Below are 24,554 nucleotides of genomic sequence, written 5' to 3' on the forward strand. Positions count from 1 at the left end.
GAACTTACGCTAAAAGCGGTTGTCACACAGCATGTGAGTACTAAACTAAGTTCTCTTTCATGTCTTATTGCGCTTAAACTGTCATATACACACAAGTTTATGTTAAAAACACACAGGAGTTCGAAAAAAAGGTCAGTAATGTCTGTGAAGGAAAACAGCTGGGAAAGAAATCACATGTTTATATTAGATCTGTGCGGCAGCAGTGTAATATACAGTAAATAAATCAATAACTTCACTGCTTTCTTGTCTCTTCTGAGGCTGGGACTCTAAATAATGTTCTGTGCAGCCAAAGACAGAACAGTTAGCATGATTTCTTCGAACATGGTGTTAGAACTGTACACCATTGTTGCTTATGAAAACAAAATGGCAGCGCCGTGAGTGGAAACATGCACAATTAAAGAATGGTAATGTTATAATAAAATCCCCTTTCTATGTCACAGGGGAGTGAAATCTGACATGCTCGTTTTTTCACACGCTTGAAGAAAAAGGCTTACCAGAACGAAGTTACTGGGTTGTTCTTTTTCACATTTTCTGGGCTGGTAGATGTACCAGAGACCCGATTGTAGCACTTAAACGCGGAAAAGGTCAGATTTTCAAAATATATGTCCACTTTAAAGACAAGTAAATTGTGAAAGTCAAGTCACTTTTATACAATGCAGATTGTAAAGATGGTAAAAATAGCAGAATCAAATATGGAAAATTAGATATGGAAACAATTCCGAGCTCTGAAAGACAATAGTGTCATTATTTCCCTCAAGTCAGTTCAGTGTTGGTTCAGTTCTCAGAAATGTAACTACGGTTAGTGACTTTTTACCAAAGTCTGCCTTTCAGCAAATCAGTTAAGTGCGAATGGCATATCCTGTTATGAATATTTGTTTTGCTGCATAATGTGCCCCTTCCACACACACTTTTCAGATTGTTCCTACATGCCCGTTTTTATCAAATCGAGCTGCTCGCAGCTGTTGAATTCATACAGGCTGCTACATATATTCTTTCTCTCATCTGAGAGAGAACAGCTGCCCCTTTTCAGTAATGTAATGTCATACGTTCAGTATTACAAACACAATGTTGTGTTAATGTGAATCACGTCTTGTAATGTTGACTTGATACAACATGACCGAGATGAGAAACAGACAGCTGTGCTTTTTATGACAAAAAACACACATTTAAGATCTGGCCATCATAGCTGCTGTGAGGAGAAAGTTGGCAGCGTTACAGTGGTCTGTTCTTCACACATCTCTTCTCATTAGTTATGTTGACGTCTTAGAGTACACTGAACTCATGTCTCTGCCGTCCACGTTAGTGCAATATCATACAGCCTTGATAACCAGACGTGACATTATAATGGACAATCGATTAGGATGTGTCTCCATTTAACCTCATCTATAATTAAATCTCATTTGTTCACAAGTTCTGCTATATATTATCTAACATGTGCTTATTGGTTATGATTATTACAGCATTTTTAAGTTTCATTTGGAGAGAGAAATTACTGTTTGGGACATGCTGGTAGGATCTATGGAGGTATTAGTATTTTGCAACAATATATTCATCAAAATTAAAAATAAAATAAAATAAAATAAAATAGTAAACTGTCTAGATTTTTTTCCTTCTTTTTTTTCCCTGAAATGTTATCTGGGTTTCAAAGCAGGATTGGTTTCTTTAGGTCAGTGATGTACTGCATTGTTGAAGAGTTGACAGGGCAGTGATAAGTGACAGAACAAGAGAGATGGGGCAGATGAACGTGTGGGTGGGACAGATGGGAGGGACATTGTTAGTTTAGTTTTCTTTTGGTCATCACTCCTCACATCGCTCTATTTATCTGCCTTTCTCTCTTTTTATCTGCTCTCTCTTTCTCTTGGCCTCCCTCTGACTGTGGCTGCTGTGACGGAGGCATTTATTGTGGGTCGGGGTCACATTGAGTGGCGTTTAAAGTGTGTGTGTGTGAGTGGGTTACTGAGGAAGCAAAAGATAAAGGCGGAATCAGAAGACACATGTCAAACTCTGACTAACAACAGCCTGAAGATTTCCCTCGTCAGAGAACAAGACAGCCCCCTGTGTTCACACAATGAAGGATCTTGTTTCGCTGTGTGTTAACCTCCTACGCACACACACTATGCTTTTCTTGGACAGTTGTTATGCATTTGATTTATGGAGCAGTGTGTTAGTTCTGTCATGGGGCCGTCAGTCTGGCCAGAGAGTATTGAACATGAAAGATTTACTTAGAAGTGACATTCAGAACAGAAGAAATAAAATAAAATAAAATAAAATAATTCCGTTAGGTATTTTGTAGAAATAACATATATTTATAACTGTAGTGTTTTGTTTATTTTTCATTAGAATAACGTCTTTTCCTGGATCTCATTCCTCTTTCTTTTTTTTTGACAGAGTATAAACGTGTGTCAGATGCCACGATAGCAGCAGAAAACTACCGTTGCTGGCCGTCCTATCAGCACGACGGATGCCTGCTGTCAGTCTTCAGCGTCGATGAAGCTATTGACGTGTGTGAGAGCCATGCCCAATGCCGGGCCTTCGTCCTGACCAATCAGAGCACCTGGACAGGTAATGCTGCACAGTGTCGCTCTGTTTATGCATAGAACTGCTCAGTACATTATACTAACTAGACATGATGAAATTTACATCAAGTAATTTTTCTGATTTCATTGACATTTACATTTGTTCATTTAGCAGTTGCTTTTGTCTAAAGTGACTGAGAAATAAGTAATGCAGAAATAAGTAATTACTTTGTAACTACTAAACCCATTGAAAAATTTACTATGTTAGCACCAAAGACCGTAAAAAAAGATTTTCTTTCACTATAGAAAAGTGAAGCTAAAATATTCCAATATGGCTGCTGTCATCTTGTGCTGATGACATAATTTGGAGTTGTGCAGACAGGATTCATTTGGGGCCCTAGTCTGTGCAGTAGTGATTCATTTGAAGCCAGAGTCTGGAATTGTGATTCGTTTGAAGTCTGAGTCTGCACAGTACTGATTTATTTGAATCGAGAGTCTGTGCAGTAGTGATTTATTTGAAGTCAAAGACTGCACAGTCGTGATTCATTTGAAGCCAGAGTTTGTGGAATAGTGATTCCTTTAAAGTCTGTGCACTACTGTGCAGTAGTGATTCATTTGGAGCCCGAAATCTGCACAGTAGTGATTCATTTGGAGCCTGATTCTAGGCAGTAGTGATTCATTTGAAGCCAGAGTCTGTGGAATAGTGATTTGTTGAAGTCTGAGCAGTAGTGACTCATTTGGAGCCCAAATCTGCACAGAAGTGATTCATCTGTAGCCTAGTCTACCTAGTAGTGATTCATTTGGAGCCCGAGTCTGCGCAGTAGTGATTCATTTAGAGTTTGAGTCTGCCCAGAACTGATTCATTTTGGGGCAGAGTCTGCGCAGAAGTGATTCATTTGGAGCCTGAATCTGTGCAGTAGTGATTCTTTCTGAGCCTGTGTCTGCTCAGTAGTGATTCATTTGAAGCCTGAGTCTGCGTAGTAGCTGGATCTTTTCCGTGTTTAAGTGCTATAATCAAACTCCCGCAGACCCACTTACAAGCTCATAATCAAGACTCACAATCAAGCTCACATGACACTTTTATAGCATCATAAAAGCAAAGTTATCAGAAAAAGCAAACACCTAAAATGATGGAAACCATCTTTGCATAAAAATTCATCTGAAGTGTAATTTGATTTATTTAGTTTGGCTTACGTCCTACTTGTTTACATAAAGAGGGCAGGGGTTATGACTTATACTGCAGTTAACCACCAGATGGCGATCAAAATTGTTTTGGCTTTACTTGGTTAGCGCACCATACTACTAGTCTTCTGGTAAAAAATTAATCTGGGGTGCGTTCCCCAAAAGCATTCTTATCCAATTATTATTATTAAGTATTTCAAACCGGTCACTTGTGATGATTCATTTCTTTAGAGACAGCTGCCTCCGTAGACAGTAGACAGCAAGGCAGCTTACTAGGTTTTGGAGCACAGCCACTGTAGTATGTAGCTCTGTGTTAATGTAACTATGTGCATGGATTTGTGTGAATATACATTCTTTGTTAAAGGATAAATCTCGTCCTAATGAGTGCTCTAACTGCCATGACTGTCCACTCCTCACACCCCAACTCTCATTCCTGTCTCTTCTCTCATATTCTCTCTGTTCTTATAGTCAAGTGGAACATTTTATGGCTCAGAAGTTACTCTTTCAAAGCTCAAGAGATGTTTCAACTAAAATTTGATGGTGTACATCCACAGCACTCTCATATTTCTCTTTCTCCCATTTCCTGTTCCGCACATCCTGTCCATCCCATTTGTCCTGTTCTCCGTCTGCTGTTTTGTAGCAGGAAATGGCCATTCTTTCTCACAGCCTGTTCTTCATTTGCTTTTTGCAGGTCATCAGCTTGTGCTCTTCAAAACCGGTGCAGCCAGTATGACCACGGCTCCAGGTAAACTCGCGTACATACGACTGGGAGCAGTTGAGAGCTGAGATAAGATAACGCCGTACAGCGGCGATCAGACGTCATCCATAACTCCAGATCGTCTCCATCTGAAGACGCTCATGTGCCGTCTTTCCTGAGGGCATGTTGCTCAGGATTCTGGGAGGACGGTCAAAAGAGAAAGCACCTTTCAGGAAGTTCGAGACTCGCTCAGGCGGAGGTCAACTATCAACTATGTGCAATACTGCCTCTCTGAACCTGGGATTGGACTGTGAATGTGTTTGTGTAACTGGCAGAGATGCAGAGAGGCTGTTTGTGCTTGTCACGGCAACGTGTGTGTGTTTAATGAGATCTCCTGTCAATATCTCTTTTATTCTTTCTTTCTCTCAATCTGTCATTGATTCTCTTTTTGTCTCTGCCCACACAGAATCCTCCTTTATTTGCTCTGATATTCAGCACTTTTTGTCATGTGAAACAGGGTCTACTTGTTGAGCTTTTAAAAGCATTTCCTTTATTTTTGAAATCTTTTCAAACATTTGCTAATGTAAAACAAATTCTTTTGACTATTGATTCCAAATGTTCACTCAGACTGGTCTAAACAAGTAATTTATTGGTTTAACGGATGAAAACACTTCCTCCAAATTATGAAATCATTTTTAAAGGTTGAAGTTTGCTGAAACACAAACAAGTCAGCAGCGAATCTGAAAAAATTATATATATATAAAAAATCAAAGATTTCTTTTTCCTTTTTTTGGTCTTGTCTTTAAAGCGTTTCATGTTTTGTTTTGATTTTTTGTTATTGTTTTCAATGGCAAAACGTAATGACACATTTGAGAGGTTAATTGTGGTACTTCATTGTTTGATGGTGGTGAATGATGGTTAGTCAGCCAATCCCCTTGTGGTGTGATAAAGTTTCCCAAGGAAATGTCATGTCAATCTATTACTTGACAGGTGAAGGAGTTCAAGAGTTTTCTGCTTTCAGCGAAAGCACTGAGATGTACATGTACATGTTTTCTTATGGTTGTGTTGTATATGAGAGTGATATTTTTATATGGAAATATAAAGTCATGAGACTTAAAATTGTGTTTTGGTCATGTTTTTGTGTTATTACAATATTTTCAGGGTTAGAAAGGGAATAAAAATATGAAATATGACAATTTTCTGCTACAAAACCACATTGTTTATATACATATTTTGGACTATGGGAAGCCCCATTATTTTGATTATGCAGAACGGTTGTACACTGTAAAAAACAATTTGTTGAGTCAACTTAAAATAATTTGTAGCCTGGCTGCCTTAAAATTTTAAGTTCAGTCAACTCAAAAAAGTTTATTCAACTTGAAATGTTAAATTATACTAAGTGACAACTTAGATATTTGAGTTGAATCAACTTAAAATTTTAAGGCAGCTGGGTTACTTACCCATTTGTTAAGTTTAGAAAACATAAATATCTAAGTTGCTACTTAGTACAACTTAACATTTAAAGTTGATTAAACTTAATTTAGTTGACTGAACTTAAAATTTTAAGACAGCAGGGTAACAAATTATTTTGAGCCGACACAACAAATTGTGTTATATTTGTGGGTACATCTCATATCCATGAAGTATAATTTTAATATATTTTCATCAATATAAAGCCCAGATGCTTAATTTTCTAGTACAAAATTGTATTTTTATTTTTGAAAATTACCTCAAATATAAATTCATTTCATAGTTTTGCTTTCAGTTAGATTAGGTTATCAAGACATTTGGGTGTGTGCTTCAAAAATAAGTGTTTATTGTGAACTTGTTTTGTTTGTGTCCGAAAAACCATTGTCAACTAAGTTACCCACTAGAAAACCCCCCCTCAAAAAGGAATGGTTTGTCCCATTCTCACATAATTTGCATAGTATGATGATATTTCCTCTAGAAGCACATGAATGAAACACTAGAAGTTATGTTCTCTCTCTTTCCCCTAATATTGGTTAATCTAGCAAACCTGTGTTCAAGAGTGGAATAACTGACTGTCAACAGTGTTACACAAGTATTATTGCTGCAAATTTTAACAAGACAATTTAACTAAAACATTTTATTAATGAAAATATATTTCTAAACATACCATATGCTCAGTAGTTCTAGGCTTCTATGTTGAGTATAGGCCCAAAACACTAAAAAAAGTTACCTGTCAACTGTGTTACCCAGTAATGGTAACATGGTGGACAGCAGCAAACATAGACGGTATTTTATGCACATATTCCTACAGATCGCTACTTGTAAGCTCTTTCAGTAGCTGTGGTCATCGTATCAGTATTTTATTCTAATTTATTCTAATTATTCTAATTCAATATTTTGTTTTTCAATTTTTTAAAAATGAAAATAAATTGTTTGGCCACTTGTGAATGCCTGTCAGATGGTCTCTTCCTGTCTAAGTGGTTGGTTCTTGACCAAAGTAAGCTTCAAAGTGGACTAGACTTCATACTATAAGTCAAAAGCCTGTTTACAGTAAACAGATCATCAGCACAGCCAAATGAGAAGAGCAGAAGCCTTTAACCCTTGATAAATTTAGGCCATACTGTATGTGAGATAAACAGGTGCTTGCTGTTTCGTTGTTTGTTGATTTGGACAAACACCTGCATAGAGATTGTAGACTTCCTGTTCCAGTTTCCTGTAAGGATCCTGAGACCAAGATCAAATAAACATCCGTTAACAGAGTAATTTGTTAACCCGAATCACCTGCTCTGTCCAGCGGAGCGAGAAAGGCAGCCTAACATTCCCAGCGGTCCTCAGCAGGTACACAATCAGGGCCAGTTCACCTCCTGACACACAGCTGCTCTCCATATGCCACCGTCTAAATCCTCTTTTCACGGAAGCTCATTTCTACATCGTGACTGATAGAGAAAGATGGAACCACAAAGACTTGAAAACCCACGGCGGATCAGATCTTTAGAAAGGGGTGTGTGGCGCTCAAGTGTGTGTTAATGTGTATGTGTCAGACTTAGAGATAAGGAGAGAAAGTGAGACAGAGAGAGAGAGACGCATCTGTCTTCTATTGGCCTGAGGGATTATGGCTTTTCCTGAGGCACGGCTCCAGGCTGTGAGAGAGAAGGGGCGAAAGAAGGGCTTAGAGATGAAGAAAGGGTGAGAGGGATTGTGGGTTAGCTGCAGACCTGCTAATGAGAGACAGACCCCACGTTAAAAAGTCACCTCAGTGCTGTGACACGTAGTGGTTTTCTGAAAAGAGGAGAAAACGTCCACCTTTCTGCATTTGGGTTGTTCGAGTGTTTCATTGGTCCCGAGGGTGAGGGTGATTAAATGATGACAGTTTTTATTTGCGAACTATCCCTTTAAATCCACATGTCCCAGTGCTGCTATCATTCATTATATCATGCCAACTACAGTGACTCATTAAAGTGGAAGGAATTTCTACCAATATAATAAAGCAATGGAAGAAATTCACTATGTGGAGTGAACGCCAACTGGCACATTAGCAAAACCTTAGGCAGGGTTAGTCATACTGAATTTTACATGGATGTCTCTCTTCTCTCTTCAAGACAAAAGAAGATATTTTAAAGAATGTGGATATCCAAAAAGTTGACTTCTCTAGGTTTTTTTCCCCCCAACACTATGGAAGTCAATGAGGGAGCATCAGTTATTTGGTTACCACATTCTTCAAAATATCTTGTTTTGTGTTCAACAGAATAAAGCAACTCATAGAGGTTTGGAACAACTTAAGGGTTCAATTTTCATTTTTTGGGTGAACTGTCCATTTATAGGAGTCATATCGTCTTTTATTATTATATTTTTCCACTTCTTTTCTTGTTTTGCACCAGTAACACTCATAATTGAGTTTTTTATGACCATTTTCCACCCTTTCTCTGACCTTCTGAACTAAACAGGCTGTTTTGCTATTTTGCCGTTAAGGCCTTTATGTAAATACCTTGTGTCCAAGAAATAAAAGCCCTTATGAGGCATGGGTAAATGAATCTGAAAACCATAAAAGCGTCATAAAAATATAATAAAAGTAGTCAATTTTGCACTGTATTATAAGTCTTTAGAACCATACTTTTCAGTAAATGTTCATGTTCATGTTTGTGTGTCCCTATTATTAGAACGACCAAGGATCAGCAATCTCCACATAAAATTGATTGTGCAGACCAAACCGTAAGTCGTAGAGACTTGAAACTTGGACGGATGGTAGTACTCACACCCCCTACAACGTCACCAAGGCTCACCCCAATCGGCCTGACTGAGGCGTTACAGCAAACAAAAGTATGAAATTGCTCATAACTCCTAAATCGTCAGTCGCAGAAAGATTCTCTGGACAGTGAATATCAATAACTATTTAAAAAAAAGCTGAACTTTTGACTCACCGTCACAAAGGGATGCCAAAATCCTCGAAAGGGACAGGGCCAGTTTTAGTAAAATTCTTATAACTCCTGAACGGAATGAGATATTTTCGCCAAACTCAGAACACCTATGTAAAAGCTTAATCTGAGGTCACAGGGGAAAAAAAATCACAATTGCAACCATTTTTCCTATCGACCTGAAAATCGCTGTGCACGTCTTGGTCCAAAGTACCACAAGTTTCTGTAAGTTTCTTTTGCGTATCTCAAAAAAACATGGCCACCATTGGCCGATGAAGGTTAGCAGAGGCTGATTGGAACAAAACTTGGCAGGCCTGTTTGACTTATGGCCCCAAAGGTCTGTGAGAAATTCGAAAGAAATTGGGCACTGGGGGGCAATATCACATTTTTTCACACATATGCGCAATATTCATATCATATGATAGAACTCTTCATTCCAAACAACTTTGCCTCTAGAACCACTGCTGTCAATCAATCTGTCTGTTAAATGATTGAGAAAAATGACAAAAAAAAAGAGCTACTTTTGGAAATTAGTCCTAGCTTTTTTGTTGTTGTTGTTCAATCTGGAAAAAAAACATGGCAGCGCAATTCTCTGGACAAACTAGGTCAATAATTATCAAAAAATGTCAAAATTTACCCTTTAGGAAGCTATAACGGTGTCGTGTAGAAAAGGGGCCTGTCCAAATATAACCAAAAGCCTATAAAGCCTAAACTTTATAGCCTAAAATTCAAGAAACCTGGTAAGCACATGCCACAGGTGATTCTAAACAAGCATGCATAAACATAAACAACAACAACAAAAATTTTTTTTTAAAAAACATTGAAATATTTCAGTGTCAAATTACCTATATTTGCCAAAAAAGCTTTTTTAAATAATTGATCTAGGTGGGTGCAGGCTACCTAAAAAATATGTAATGTCTTTTTCCTTAAATGCCTTAAAGCACTTGAACCCCGGCAGCTATATTATATAGTTTTTGTGGTAACACTTTATTTTAATAGTCCACTTTAGACACTCTAACAGTAAGTAACTTTGCAACTGCATGTCAGCTAGTCATTAAAATATTAGTAGATTGTCTGCTTAATATCTTCTAACACTCTTCTGAACTTTGCAAGTATATGGCAACTTATTCTACTAACCCTAAACCTAACCTAACAGTCTGATCTGAGAGGTAGTAGACATGTAGTTGCAAATTAATGAGAATTAGTTGACATGTAGTTGCAAAGTTACTTATAGTTAATAGAATGTCTACAAAATCAAAATAAAGTGTAACCGTTTTTGTTAATATGTAGATTTAGATTTTATTTTTATAGGTTCTGATCACATTTTAATTTTGGTTAAAGTTTTAATCACTTTGTTGTGTATTTTGTCATATTTTATGTTTTTTTTTTATATGCTTATATAGTTTTATGAAGTTTTAGTGTATTTAGTTTTTGCTATTTTTCATACATCAGTTAAAAATAAACTTTATTTTGTAATGAAAATGTTTTTATGGTTTTAGTCCTAGCTAACAACAATACCATTATTGCGTATTGATTACCATTTGTATAACCACAATTTTATTACAAATACCATGGGTAAACTATACGGTTAGTGCAGCAAAACCATAGTTTATTTGTGGAAACCATAGTTTAACTACAATAACCATGGTTTTTCAGTTTTATTTGCAGTAAAACCATGGTTAATTTTCATAAGGGTAACCCTGAGTACAGTATACATCAAAACACTATTATTTCAAAAGTTTAAAAAATGTTATTGTTCAAGACACAACCCCTGTAAAGAAACATGAAATAATGCTCTTAAGTGTAACATCAGGTTTGTGGTGCAGCTTTGAGTTTTCGTCTCGGTCATGTGCGTTCAGAGGTTTGGCTTAGCAGAGTCGGAGCAAAGCAGGTCAACGTGATGGAGCAGGAATGCGAGAGGAATGCAGACACAGTGGTCATCACAGCATGAAAGAAACGCGGGGGGATGAGAGAGAAAAACAGAGAGGCGGGGGAAACAATACAACGATAAAGGTCTTTTAGGAGGCACAGACAGTGAGCTTCTGTTGACTGGATGTATACGAGAGACGGCCAGATGGGAAGAGCTCCAAATGACAAAATGGACACACACACAGCTTTGCCATTTTATCCAGATGTACCCGTGTCTAAAAAGGAACTGGCCGATGCGGGCAGCAATACAAGTGAAAGTGAAGTGGAGGACAGTGTATTAAATCTGTCACTCACACACACATTGCCTGCTGAGGTTGTCCAGAGGTCATCTGGCTCCCAATACCAGACCTCATGACTCTCCCTCCATCACAGCAGAGAGAGAGAGAGAAGAAAGAGAGTTTGTCATTCCATATGTAAAAAGGTTTCTTTAACGTCTCAATTATGGAGCAAATGGAGAAAATTGCTCAAATGTGGAGTTTGTGCATAGGAAGTACATAAGACAAGCAGTGTGGAAAATGGATGATTGTTGTCAAGCAGGTTTCCTGAACACTCCTTTACCCCAAATTTACACCACTGGTTGAGTAAATATTGCTGTTTTGTTGAGCTGGTTGGATACCAGGGTTGGCTGTGAAACAAAACCAGCCAAATTACAATTCAAAACCAGTGTTGGGAAGGTTACTTTGGAAATGTAATAGGTTACAGATTACAAGTTACTTGATTTAAAATGTAATAAGTAGTGTAACTTTTCAATTACTTTATTAAAGTAATGTAACATTACTTTTAATTACTTTTTGATTACTTTTCTAAATTTCTAATATTTTCAACTGTTAATCATTTTGAAACATTTTAAACCAGGCAGGGTTAACCTTACAGTAGCACTCAACACTGATTACTGTCAGACTTTCAAAATTGTATCACTTGAATTAAGATTATAATAGGTTATAATAATCTTTATTTTGCGACAACAACTGGCTGGATATACATTATCCCACTTATTACACAGCTGCTTGATAAATTATTTAGATGTTTTGTGTCAAAATTATTAGACACAAAACACTGATCTGAGTTGAAATATTTGAAGCTTCCATGAAGAAATCAGTTGCTAGCAAACGGCAAGTTCAAACTAGACACTTTCTGGATGCAGTCATACCACTTTTCTTGCACAACATTTCACCACATAAATAATTAAGTAGTAGTAATAGTTTGTTACTTATCTTATAATCCATTACAGTGTACAAAAAAAAAAAAAAAAAAAAAAAAAAAAGAAATGGCAGCAGCTGCGTTTGTATGAAACAATAGTGCGAGTCCACGAAACCAGGATGACAGAATTAAGAAATTGTCTACATAATATTGAATTAAGCTTTAATATTTTATTAGCTAACCAAACGCAAAGCTTCAGCCAAGAAAAACTATCAAGCATATAGCACTGACTTAAGTTCCCCCGAATGAGTCTGAGTTATTAGTTTTTACCAGTTGGACTTGGAATGTCATGACTGACCAGTCAGAATCAAGCATTCCATAGAGCCATGTAATAATTTAATTTAAAGCACAGCCACCACAAATTTAGACTTTTTTTTTTTTGATTATTTATTTTTTGGGGCTTTTTATGCCTTTTATTGTGATAGGACAGTAGAGAGATTACAGGAAAGAGCTGAGAGGAGAGAGGGGAGCGGGATTGGCAAAGGGACTCAAGATGGGAATCAAACTCAGGTTACCGTGAGCACAGTTGTGTTATATGTCAGCACACTAACCACAAGGCTATTGGCACCAACGCCCCAAATTCAGACTTAACAGCTCTTATTTACTTTGAGATCACTGCAGGGTTAAATACAGATTTGAAATCATAACAAGAAATAGTTCAATAGCTACGATACTGGGTTTGAAATCAAATAGCTATGACAGAAAACACTAGCATCTAACAATGCCTTGGAAAAAAACAAACTTTAAAAAGTAAAGTTTATGCATAAACCCAAATAGGAAATAAAACAGTTATCAAATAAGCATGTGTCCTATTCTGTGTCCTAAACGGAAACATGTGTGTCTCATTTTAAAGCAGTCAATGCAATTTATGAAAGAAGTCAATTGAATGTGGGAATGGGTGTGTGAAAAAATTCAGATGTAATCCCCTTTGTAATCACTGGCATTTTTCAAAAGTAACTGTAATTTAATTACACATTTTTTTTTCTCAGTAACTGTAACTAATTACAATTACATTTATTTTGTAATTAAATTACATAATTCTGTTACATGTAACTAGTTACTCCCCAACACTGTTCAAAACTAGCCCAGTGATCTTTTTTCTCCCATAGTTGTTCCGGGGGTCACCCTCTGCCGAAATAGCGTTCTGGGGAGATCACTTTAACCCGCGAACAAAAAAAAACAACCTACAGCAACAGTGTAAAACAGGGTAAAACCATGGACTTGGCAACACTACTGGATTCTCAAACAAACACACACTCTTAAAACTTAAGGTTTTTTTATTGGCCTCAGTGGTTCTATGAAGACCCTTGAAAATCCATGTAACCTTTTAAATGCAGAAAAGGTTCTTTATGTATATAATAATGTAAAGTGTATATATAATGTATCAAGAGTGTATCTATAAATGTTTTACTTGGAGTTGTTTCTACATATAAGAGGCATAGTTTACCCAAAAAAAAAAAAAAAAAAAAAAATCCAAAAGTCTTTCATTTATCTTTGAAACACAAATAAAGGTATTAAAAAAGCTTCCATTTACCATATTTGATGAGCTCTATGTATGTACATTGATAAATTGTTTTAATGTGACTAAAAGCCTAAATTAAGTCTGTTCATCATATAAAGTGACCATATAAAGTGCATCCCAATTCGTAGGCTACATCCTCCGAAGTGTGTATTTGAAGGCCAAATGTGTCACGGCGACGTGACGAAAGCTGTCCCAATTTAGAGGCCGAGTCGAACGCGACTTCAAATGCACCCTCCCTTTTGCCAGCAAATGAAGGATACACCAGAAGGATGCTTCCAGCCTACCATATCCCAGAATTCATGGCGCACCGGTGACAACGGGACTTTTCCTTAAACAAAATAGCAGGTGATGGTTCTGTGGCGGCTGACGAATACACTTATAAATGTAAGTGTGTTTTAATGTACTCAAATGACTAGTGAAACAAATGTTCAAAGTAAGTAATAATATTTTATTTTTAAATTTAGATTTATTTTGTAGTGCTATCATGCAAGATAGTCCACAGTTGTTTTAGGCAAACTTGAAGATCCAGAAATATGATTTCTGGAGTATTTTGTACGCAAGTCTTGCTGTGTCATTGTTTTCCAACCAAGATTGCAGCCCTATCTTAATAGTTTTCATAAGTCTTTATTTTTCTCTTCTTTTAGAATAGTTCTGGAGAAAATTGAGCTGCTGGGAAACTTAAAAATGAAATGAAGTTGTTCTGTGCATCACTTTTGACATTGACAAGTTATTTGTAAATAAAGCAAAGTCATTTCCGTGCATTGTTTTATTTTTGTATTATAAGATGAAACTTGTAAATAAAAAACAAGAATTAGTTCTGGAAATTCTATATTTTTGCAAAGCAAGTTGTAATTTGTAAATGACAGAAATTATTCTATACATTTTTGTTTGCATCTAAATAGCATTTGAAAATAAAAACATACAAATGTAATGTATGCATCACATTAAATGTAAATGTAATGCAAGCATTAAAATTAAGCATTATCCTTGATACTGTAATGTACTTAAGGTATGTATTCTGCTGAAAAAAAAAAACTTTTATATATGATAGTCTTGCATTATTTACTGCTGCACTACTGTATACTGTATGTTGCATTTTACTTCTGAATATGTCCATGGTGGTTACATTTAAAATACTTTATTTACTGTTGGAAAGTTTAATGTACAACAGTGCATCATATTGTAAAAGGCCACGTTTTAGTGTTGCTGTCCTGTGAGGAAACGAAAAAAAACAAACAAAACAAAACAAAAAAAAACAGTACTTCTCATTTCTGTGTGAACACTAAAGGAATACATTACACTCCACCACTTTGTTATTTTGCAAATGAAGCGAACAAAGTTCATTGCTGGAATATTAACAAATAGTTGCCAAATACAACTGCATGCGATATGGAAGGCTGCTTCCAAAGGACTCGAACCGGTCCAGCCTACTGAGGACTGTTCATGTTGTCTAGCAACTGTGACAGCTGCCATTGATGAGCGGCATTAACGTTTGTAAATGAACTTTTATATCCAAATGTATAAAACTTGTTGAATTTATTGAAAACCTGTCTGTTCACCATGGTCTATAATAATCAATAATACAATAAACAACATAAAATCACATTTTAGTAAGATATAAGTCAACAGTTAACCACTTTATATTTTGTATTTTCCATGTCATTACAATATTCAAGTAAGTCTAAACCTAATTCTTACTTTTAAAGTACAATTCGGTAATTAAAAGTCAAAAACTAATTCAGGCTCCAGTTATTTTCATGTTCATAAACAAATATCATCTATCACGGCTCTCTTTTTGCACCCTTGCTACGTGACAGGAGCTTTAACCTGGTGGCGCAATTAGGAAATCCTGCAAAGGCTAGACTGGAAGCACCCTTCTCAGGCCGCATCCTTTGAAGGATCCGTCCTCCAAAGCCTGCAGTCTTTGAATTGGGATGCAGCTCATGTCTCCTCAGAAGACATGGATTAAACCCCTCAAATTATATGGATTAATTTTACAATGTTTTATTGAACTTTTTGAAACATCAAAAATCTCTCAGGTTTCATTAAAACTATTTCCATTCATATTTGGAAGATAAACGAAAGTCTTATGGGTTTGGAACAACCTGAGGCTGAGGTAAATGAATACAAATAATTTGGGGGGCCCAATTCAGACCCTGAAAGTGTATACGAGCAATGGGATCACACAGAACCTTTACATACACAGATTTAAGATGTTTCAGAATGGTATGCTTTCGTTGCAGTTTTCTAACACATTTTAGACATTTTTTTAATAATTATTATTTTAACTAGATGAGTAAAGTTTGAGAACAAACTTTAAGTTGGCTTGAGAAAGCCTAACCTGAAAGTTTGAAGCAGATGTAAAAGTATGAAAGCAGCTAGCATGATTTAAAACATTGCTTACATGATTTAACATGTTGTTAACATGTTTTAGCACGATTAGCTTGTTGCTTGTATTTTATAGGCTGATTACAATGTTGTTAGCATGATTAGCATGTATGTTGTTAGCATAATTTGCAAGTTACTAGAATGTTGTTAGCATGATTGGCAAGTTACTAGCATGTTTCTAGTCTGATTAGCATGTTAATAGCATGTTTCGCGCATGATTAGCATGTTACTAACATGTTTCTAACATGGCTAATGTTGCTAGCTTGTTGTTAACATGTTTCTAACATGATTAGCATATTATTAGCATGTTGTTAACATGATTGGCACGTTGCTAGCATGATTAGCATGTTACTAACATATTGCTAGCATGATTAGCAAGTTACTAGCATGTTGCTAGCATGATTAGCTTGTTGATAGCATGATTAGCAAGTTACTAGCATGTTGCTAGCATGATTAGCTTGTTGTTAGCATGTTTCTAGCATGATTAGCATGTTACTTTCATGTTGCTAACACGATTAGCATGTTACTAGCATGTTGCTAGCATGATTAATATGTTACTAACATGTTGTTACCATGTTTCCAGTATGATTACCATGTAACTAGCATGTTGTTAACATGATTACCAAGTTACTAGCATGTTGTTAGCATGATTAGCATGTTACTAGCACTTTGCTATCATGATTAGCATGTTACTAGCATTTTGCTAGCACGATTAGCATGTTACTAGCATGTTGCTAGCATGATTAGCATGTTGCTAGCATGTTGCTATCATGATTAGCTTGTTGACAGCATGATTAGCAAGTTACTAGCATGTTGCTAGCATGATTAGCAAGTTACTAGCATGTTGATAGCATGATTAGCATGTTACTTTCATGTTGCAAACACGATTAACATGTTACTAGCATGTTACTAGCATGATTAATATGTTACTAACATGTTGTTACCATGTTTCCAGTATAATTAGCATGTAACTAGCACGTTAAGTTACTAGCATGTTGTTAGCATGATTAGCATGTTATTAGCATGTTGCTAGCACGATTACCATGTTACTAGCAAGTTGCTAGCATGATTAGCAAGTTACTAGCAAGTTGCTAGCATGGTTAGTATGTTGCTATCATGATTAGCATGTTGCTAGCATGTTGCTAGCACGATTAGCATGTTACTAGCAAGTTGCTAGCATGATTAGCATGTTGCTGGCATGATTAGCAAGTTACTAGCATGTTGTTAGCATGATTAGCTTGTTGTTAGCATGTTGCTAGCATCATTAATATGTTACTAACATGTTGTTACCATGTTTCCAGTATGATTAGCATTGTAACTAGCACGTTGTTAGCATGATTACCAAGTTACTAGCATGTTGCTATCATGATTAGCATGTTACTAGCATATTGCTAGCACGATTAGCATGTTACTAGCATTTTGCTAGCATGATTAGCATGTTGCTAGCATGATTAACAAGTTACTAGCATGTTGCTAGCATGATTACCATGTTACTAGCATGTTGGTAGCATCATTAGCATGTTGTTAGCATGTTTCTAGTATGATTACCATGTAACTAGCACGTTGCTAGCATGATTACCAAGTTACTAGCATGTTGCTAGCATGATTAGCATGTTACTAGCATGTTGTTAACATGATTAGCAAGTTAGTAGTATGTTTGTAGCATGATTAGCATGTTACTAGCATGATTAGCAAGTTATTAGCATGTTGTTAACATGTTTCTAACATGATTAACATGTTACTAACATGTTACATTAGCATGTTGTTAGCATGTTTCTAGTATGATTACCATGTAACTAGCACGTTGCTAGCATGATTACCAAGTTACTAGCATGTTGCTAGCATGATTAGCATGTTACTAGCATGTTGTTAACATGATTAGCAAGTTAGTAGTATGTTTGTAGCATGATTAGCACGTTACTAGCATGATTAGCAAGTTATTAGCATGTTGTTAGCATGTTTCTAACATGATTAACATGTTACTAACATGTTGCTAGCATGATTAGCAATTTACTAGCATGCTGTTAGCATGATTAGCAAGTTACCATTATGTTTGTAGCATGATTAGCATTTTACTAGAATGTTGTTAACATGATTAGCAAGTTAGTAGTATGTTTGTAGCATGGTTAGCAAGTTATTAGCATGTTGTTAGCATTTTTCTAACATGATTAACATGTTACTAACATGTTGCTAGCATGATTAGCAATTTACTAGCATGTTGTTAGCATGATTAGCAAGATACTAGTATGTTTGTAGCATGATTAGCATGTTACTTGCATGTTGCTAGCTAGATAGATTAGAAATATTAAAAATATTAGAGTGGAAGCTTAAATGAGTCTAAATGGAATAGAAATAGTACATAAAAGGGAAGCTTGATTGAGCCTCAAGGGATTCTGGGAGTTTAGATTTGAATTTTGTCAGCTGGAGTTTGAATAGTGTTGCTCATTTGAACATTCCGTCAATGTAAGTCTATGGGATTTTTGGTGGTTTTGATAGTCTGGTTTACGGAAACCGTAAGCCGGATCAGTCTGAAAAGATACAGCACACCGAGTCAGACCAGTCTAGCTGGAAAGCTCTAGGAGGAGATTGAGACCGAAATTTGGCTCAGAAGAAAAATAATAATAATCTTAAATAGTAGATTAAACTTTCTCAAGCCAACTTAATTACAACAGCATTACATAAACTGCAGTAAAACTGTTATACAGCTGCAGGAGAAGCTTTTGAAACTACCATGAAATGTGCAGTAAGGTACGTAATTTGATGTTGATGTGTCTGTATATAGAGGCATATATTTTCTTGAGTCTGGGTTGTCAAAATCGTCCAGCATTGTTGTTTTACATTTTTTGTAAAGAGCGTTTGACTTTCTTTGCTTGTTTACTTTGTAAACTGGTACTTTGGGCTAGCGAAAGACGAGCATTTGTGGTTAAAAAGTACATTTTTATTTATTTATTTATTTAGAAAATGACATGTCGTTTTGCTAGATAAGACGGTTAATCCTCAGCTGGGATCGTGTAGAAGCTGCATTTAAACTGCAATTTGAACCTTCAACGCATTGGCTCCCATTGAAGTCTACTATATGGAGAAAAGTCCTGGAATGTTTTCCTCAAAGGAAGTAAAGAAGTCAACTAATCCTTTAATTCTCATTCAAAAGACCCCAATAATCTCACATGTGCCTTCTCAAAGTGTCAGATAAAAAGCTCAACAATGTCTCGAACTATGCTCAGATTTCATACAAAAGTATGCAGTCATAAGAGGAATTTTCATTACGATCTTTTACAGTGAAACATTTTACTATAAAATCATCCAAGGACAAAAGATCTGAGCTGTGCAATCTATATTGTTTTTGTAGTTCTATACTGTATTGACACATTTGTTGCTATCTTTATCTCTCCCAAGGAATTTTGGAAGAAGCATCTGAGACAAAGTTGATACTTAAATGAAACACAACTGAGCCATGGAGGACATTTGTGCATTTGGCAGACGCTTTTATCCAAAGCATTTTACAGAGCATTCATAGTATTTATCAGTATGTGTGTTCCCTGGAAACCAAACCCATGGCAGTGCTAGTGACCTCTGAGCAATAAAATGTTCCTATGAGAGAGAGGAAAAGATGCTGAGTGATTTAAAAAAGTCAGAAATAGACAGCATTTTAAACGGCTATGGTCATATTCAGTGCTGTGCTTAACCATTTTAATAGCTCGGTTAGGTTTCAAATGCTCTTAATGCTGTATCAGATGTCTCCATTGTAAATGTCTCACAGATGAACAGTAGCAGATTTCATTAAGTTAAATGAAACTATGAGTTAAACGAAAACTGATACGCCTAAAATTGAATTGGCCATGAAAATGGGAATAATTTCAGGAAATACCTTTATGTTGGCACAAAACAAAAGGAAACCAGCAGAGTAGAAAGCAAGACCGACGCTGTCATGAGAAGGAATTCAATGAAGTCATGAGGGAAACCATGTTTGAGATTACAAATAAAAGCTTGTTTGTGAAAAACCAGCATGTCTGTGTACTGAGCAATGCTTGAGTCTAGTACGTTTTCTTTTGTTTCTCACATCTGAGTTTCATCCATTCGATGACATCTGGCTTCCTGTCAGATTCTAGCGCAGAGAGCCGAGACGCTGATATGGGTGAATGGGTCTACACAAAGGGCGGTCGGGGCATTGTGAGGGTACGGCGGGCACAGCGTCATGCTTACTGCCAGTCCATGTGCCACCCAGGTGGAGGTTATCCGAGGTTAGTCGACCCTTCAAGGTGAGTGAATGCCCTGTGACTACAGTCAAAAGTTTCATTGTTGTTGCAAAGGTGTGTGTGTTTTTTTTGTTTTTTTTTCCAAAATCCAGTCATTTCAGTAACAATCCATATGATCATGTGAAAGCAAAAGAATCCCCCATGCAAATGTCACAGCGGGGTCAGTAGGTCACACAAATTCACTAGGCCATGATTCCAATGAAGCCTATTTTTAATGTGCATGAATGTTTAGGATGTGAAGTGGAAATAGTTTAAAATATTCAATGTGAAATACAATACATGCACACTCACATGGTGCAATCATGTTTGTTCAAGGATACAGGACAATTTTTTGTATCTCCTGTCCAAACTCCTGTCCTCTTTTTTCATAAAAATCTGCCAGCTCAGTGCTTCTCCTCTGTGTTCACTACAGAATTTAAGCCTTCCCACATCCAAGATAAGCTTCTCCAAATACAAATACATCATGTAGATGTTTTAATCTGTTCAAGACATGAAATCCCTCAGAGAATGCCATTGAGAGCTGCAGGAGACCAAAGGCTGTTTTCCATTTGTTTTCAACACAGTAACACCCTGAAGTGAAATATAAAACACACACATACACACAAACATACATTTGCATGCTAGCCATCTACGTTGCCTATAGAAAAGCATCACACCCTGTGAAAACCTTTATCTTTGTCACAATATACCCTGGAAAATAAAATGAGTTTGAGCTGCATGTGTACATTATAGCCCTCATCATTAAAGTAAAAATATCATTAAAAAATTCTGGGGGATTATTAAAAATTAATCAATTAAATGCCTGCCTGGTTTGATAAAGTGATTAGCCCCTTAGAGTATACTATTATAAAATTGCTCAGGTGCAAGCAATCAACTTCCAGATTAAACACCAGGCTAATTGCTCCACCTGATATAAATAGTAATTGATTACTTCAGAGTAAAATGAGCTGTTTCTTAAAGATTCCACTGTTAGTAGCGCATGGTACGGCAAAGAATTCACCATGGTGGGGAAAGTGCTTTCAAAAGACCTCTGGGATAAAGTTGTAGAAAAGCACAAGTTAGGAGAAGGCTACAAAAACATTTCAAAGGTTTTAGCTATTCCTTCGGAGTACTGTTCAGAGCATCATTAAGAAATGGAAAGCGTATGGCACCACCAACACGTTGCCTAGATCAGGCTGTCTGTCCAAAGCGGACAACAGAACCAGGAGGACATTGATAAGAGAAGCTACTAGAAGGTCAAAGGCAACTTTGAAGGACTTAGAAGGCTTTATGGCGAGGTCTGATCTTCCAAGCTTTACACAAAGCTGGCCTGTATGACAGGGTGGCACGAAAGAAGCCTTTCCTAAAAAAGCTGCCAATACATCCAAATTCTTGAGGAAAACCTGCATTCCTCTGCTAGACAGCTGAAGATGGGCAGGTCATTCACCTTCCAACACAACAACGACCCTATCATACTGCCAAAACAACAATGAAATGGTTTAAGGATAAGAAGGTGAATGTCCTTGAGTGGCCAAGTCAGAGCTCTGACTTATATTCAATCGAAAATCTGTGGATTGATTTGAAGAGGGCAGTCTATTGCCGCTCACCATAGAATTGGACTGAACTTGAGCAATTCTGCAAGGAAGAACGGGCAAATATTCCCCAATCAAGGTGTGCAAAGCTAGTATAGACATATCCAAAAAGACTGATGGCTGTAATTAAAGCAAAAGGTGGCTCTATGGAGTATTAAATCAAGGGACTGATGACTTTTAATGGTTACAATAACCCTGTTTTTCTATTTTTTTTATTTTATTTTTTTTATTATTTTTCAGAACTGTTGTGTTTTTCTTTAGTTGGTTTGATGTCAAAACTGTAAATTGTAAAAGTTATTTGGAATGGGGTTTGATTTCAGGCTATTTGGCAAATAAGAAATATTTAAAAGGGGTATAATGATTTTCTATAGGCACTGTAAATAAGAGCGCATAGACTTTATTGTTTTTATATACAGTTAATTATAAATACTAGACTAACCCAAACCCACATCCTGACCCAGAAAACATAATTTTTTTTTTTTTTTTTTTTTTTTGGTAGTATGTCAGATTTAACTCATTTCTGGTGACAAATTCATCTATACTATACTTTAGACAGCATCTGATTTGAACATAAATTGTAATGTACACTAGCATTCAAAGTTTTGCAGTAAAGAAAAGAAACAGCAATATTGTGAATAAAATAAGCATTTTCTTTTTTTAACATATTTTAAAATGTAATTTATTCTTGTGATGCAAAGCTGAATTTTCAACATCATTACTCCAGTCTTCATTGTCACATGATCCTTCAAACATCATTCTAATATGCTGATTTGCTGCACAAGAAACATTTCTGATTATTATGAGTATTTTATTAACAGTTGTTTTGCTTAATATTTTTGTGGAAATATTTTTTCCCCACTCATTATTCTCTGATAAATAGAAAGTTTACAAGAGCAACATCTATTTGAAAGATATATGTATATATGCAAAATTAAATTTTTAAATGCAAAACAAATTTCTTACGGATTTGGAACGTCTTGAGGGCGAGTAATTAATGACAGAATTTTCATTCTTGGGTGAACTATCCCTTTAAATAAAATCCAAAAATCCACAAACATTTGTATAAGGGTTAGTTTTAAGATTGGGGAATAGAAAATTAGCTCATATAAAACAATAAAGCTAATGTAAAGTCCAGACCATGACATTGTTCCATGTACCTGGTATTCCCTACATTATAGGGACCACATATCCCCACAAGGATAGTAATACCAGTCATTTTTGACCTTGTGTGGACATGTATTGGTCCCTGTGCTGAAAACAGCTCATAAATCATACAGAATGAAGTGTTTTGAATCTAAAAATGCCTGTAGTTTTGTGTGAGGGGTAGGTTTAGGTGTAGAATTAAGATAAGGGGATAGAAAATATAGTTTGTGCAGTATAAAAACCATTCTCCCTATGAAACATGGACACCAGTTTGTGTATGTGTGTGTGATCAAGTGCTTATCACCTATAACCCCGTCTATCTGCAGCCACAAACATAAACATGTGTCACCCGGAGGTTCAGACACCCACAGCACTATGTTCTGTGAATCAGTTCTGACAGTCTTGATATATTAATCTCTCCTGAAACAAGCTGAATTTAGTGATAACACACAGCCCAATCTCTGTAGACACCACCTTTTGACCTCCTTATCTCTACTGCAGTATAAGGGGAATGTCTGTTGGGAGGTCAGAGCTGCTAAAGGTCAAAGGTTATGAGATGGTGTGGGTGTCTCCGTCAGTCTAATTGACCCCTCTCAGACCTGTGTTTATCTACTTTTACTATCTCGCCCTTAAGAGTGTGAGAGCACAGACCTACAACAGGGTCACTTCCTTTCCAAGCAGCCACTGCTGTGCAGAAACAGAAAGCATTTGTATGAAATATGTTCGACCGCCCACACGCCATTAGTTGAAGCTATGTTTATATATTCAGTAATTTTGAAAATAATACATTATTGTCTGATTATAAAAAGCATCATTATTATAGACGCCACACTAAACACCCATGCTTTTTAAAAGGGGTCATTGGATGTCCATTTTCCACAAGCTGATATGATTCTTTAGGGTCTTAATGACAAGTCTATAACATACTTTGGTTAAAATTTCTCAGTGTCAAAATCAAAATCAATTTTACCTTGTCAAAATCAGCCCTGTTCAGAGCGAGCCGTTCTATTGCATGTTCCTTTAAATGCTAATGAGCTCTGCTCACCTCGCCCCTCTCTTCTGCAGGGTGACGAGCCGGTCTGTTTACATTAGCCGCGTTTAGCTAGGGCTGTTCAATTCCGAAAATTTTGGAATCAAGTCCGATTCCGATTCCTGGTTCTGGAATTGATGAGATTCAATTCCAAGAATTGATTTCTTACTGTTGTTTTCTTTTTCAGTTCTTGTTTTTTAAGAGTGGAGGAACCTAATTTCGCCATGATTGTAGGATATAAAGGTCTTAGACCTTGCGTTTTCTTTCAGAATTATCATGGATAGAAAGGTTAAAAAATAACATTTTATTTAAGATGGAAATAGGATCAAGACCCTCGATCATGTCATGATCTATTCTGTCGTGCAGCGCTCAAAACTGTGGACAATATAAGGCCATTCCACTGTAAAAAATAACTTCTGAATCGTTTTTGAACTGGTTCATTAAAACAATCTATCCGAAAGAACCTTTTCGTGAAAATGAATCAGATTTCTAATCACTATTAGTGAGCAAGGCTGCATCCTCAAATTCAAACAAGCTCAGTACCGACTTCTTTTATTCAGTTTATTTTCGTGAAACAATGTTTAGCGGCGTTTGATGACAACAGCTGAGATATGCAGCCTTCGTATGATGCAACCTTTCGTTCGAGATAAGCTTTGTTGAACTGAAAACAACTATGGGGAGTTGATTCCCCCTTGTTGGGATCGATTCCAACCTTTGGAACTCTTGATTACCAACGCC

At 36.4% G+C, this 24,554-nt stretch overlaps 1 protein-coding gene across 1 annotated transcript in view; it reads left to right on the forward strand.

Moving 5' to 3' along the window:
* pkdcca (protein kinase domain containing, cytoplasmic a) overlaps positions 1-5,547 on the forward strand; it is a 35,451-nt gene extending 29,904 nt beyond the window's left edge. Inside the window, exons 6-7 of the mRNA XM_051126792.1 lie at positions 2,389-2,562; positions 4,390-5,547. Of these exons, the coding sequence (XP_050982749.1) occupies positions 2,389-2,562; positions 4,390-4,484 (269 nt within the window). The 3' untranslated portion in view covers positions 4,485-5,547. The remainder of the gene's footprint in view (positions 1-2,388; positions 2,563-4,389) is intronic.
* Positions 5,548-24,554: the final 19,007 nt, after the last annotated feature.

Source organism: Labeo rohita, chromosome 13 (assembly GCF_022985175.1).
Source record: "Labeo rohita strain BAU-BD-2019 chromosome 13, IGBB_LRoh.1.0, whole genome shotgun sequence".
Classification (NCBI taxonomy): Eukaryota; Metazoa; Chordata; class Actinopteri; order Cypriniformes; family Cyprinidae; genus Labeo; species Labeo rohita.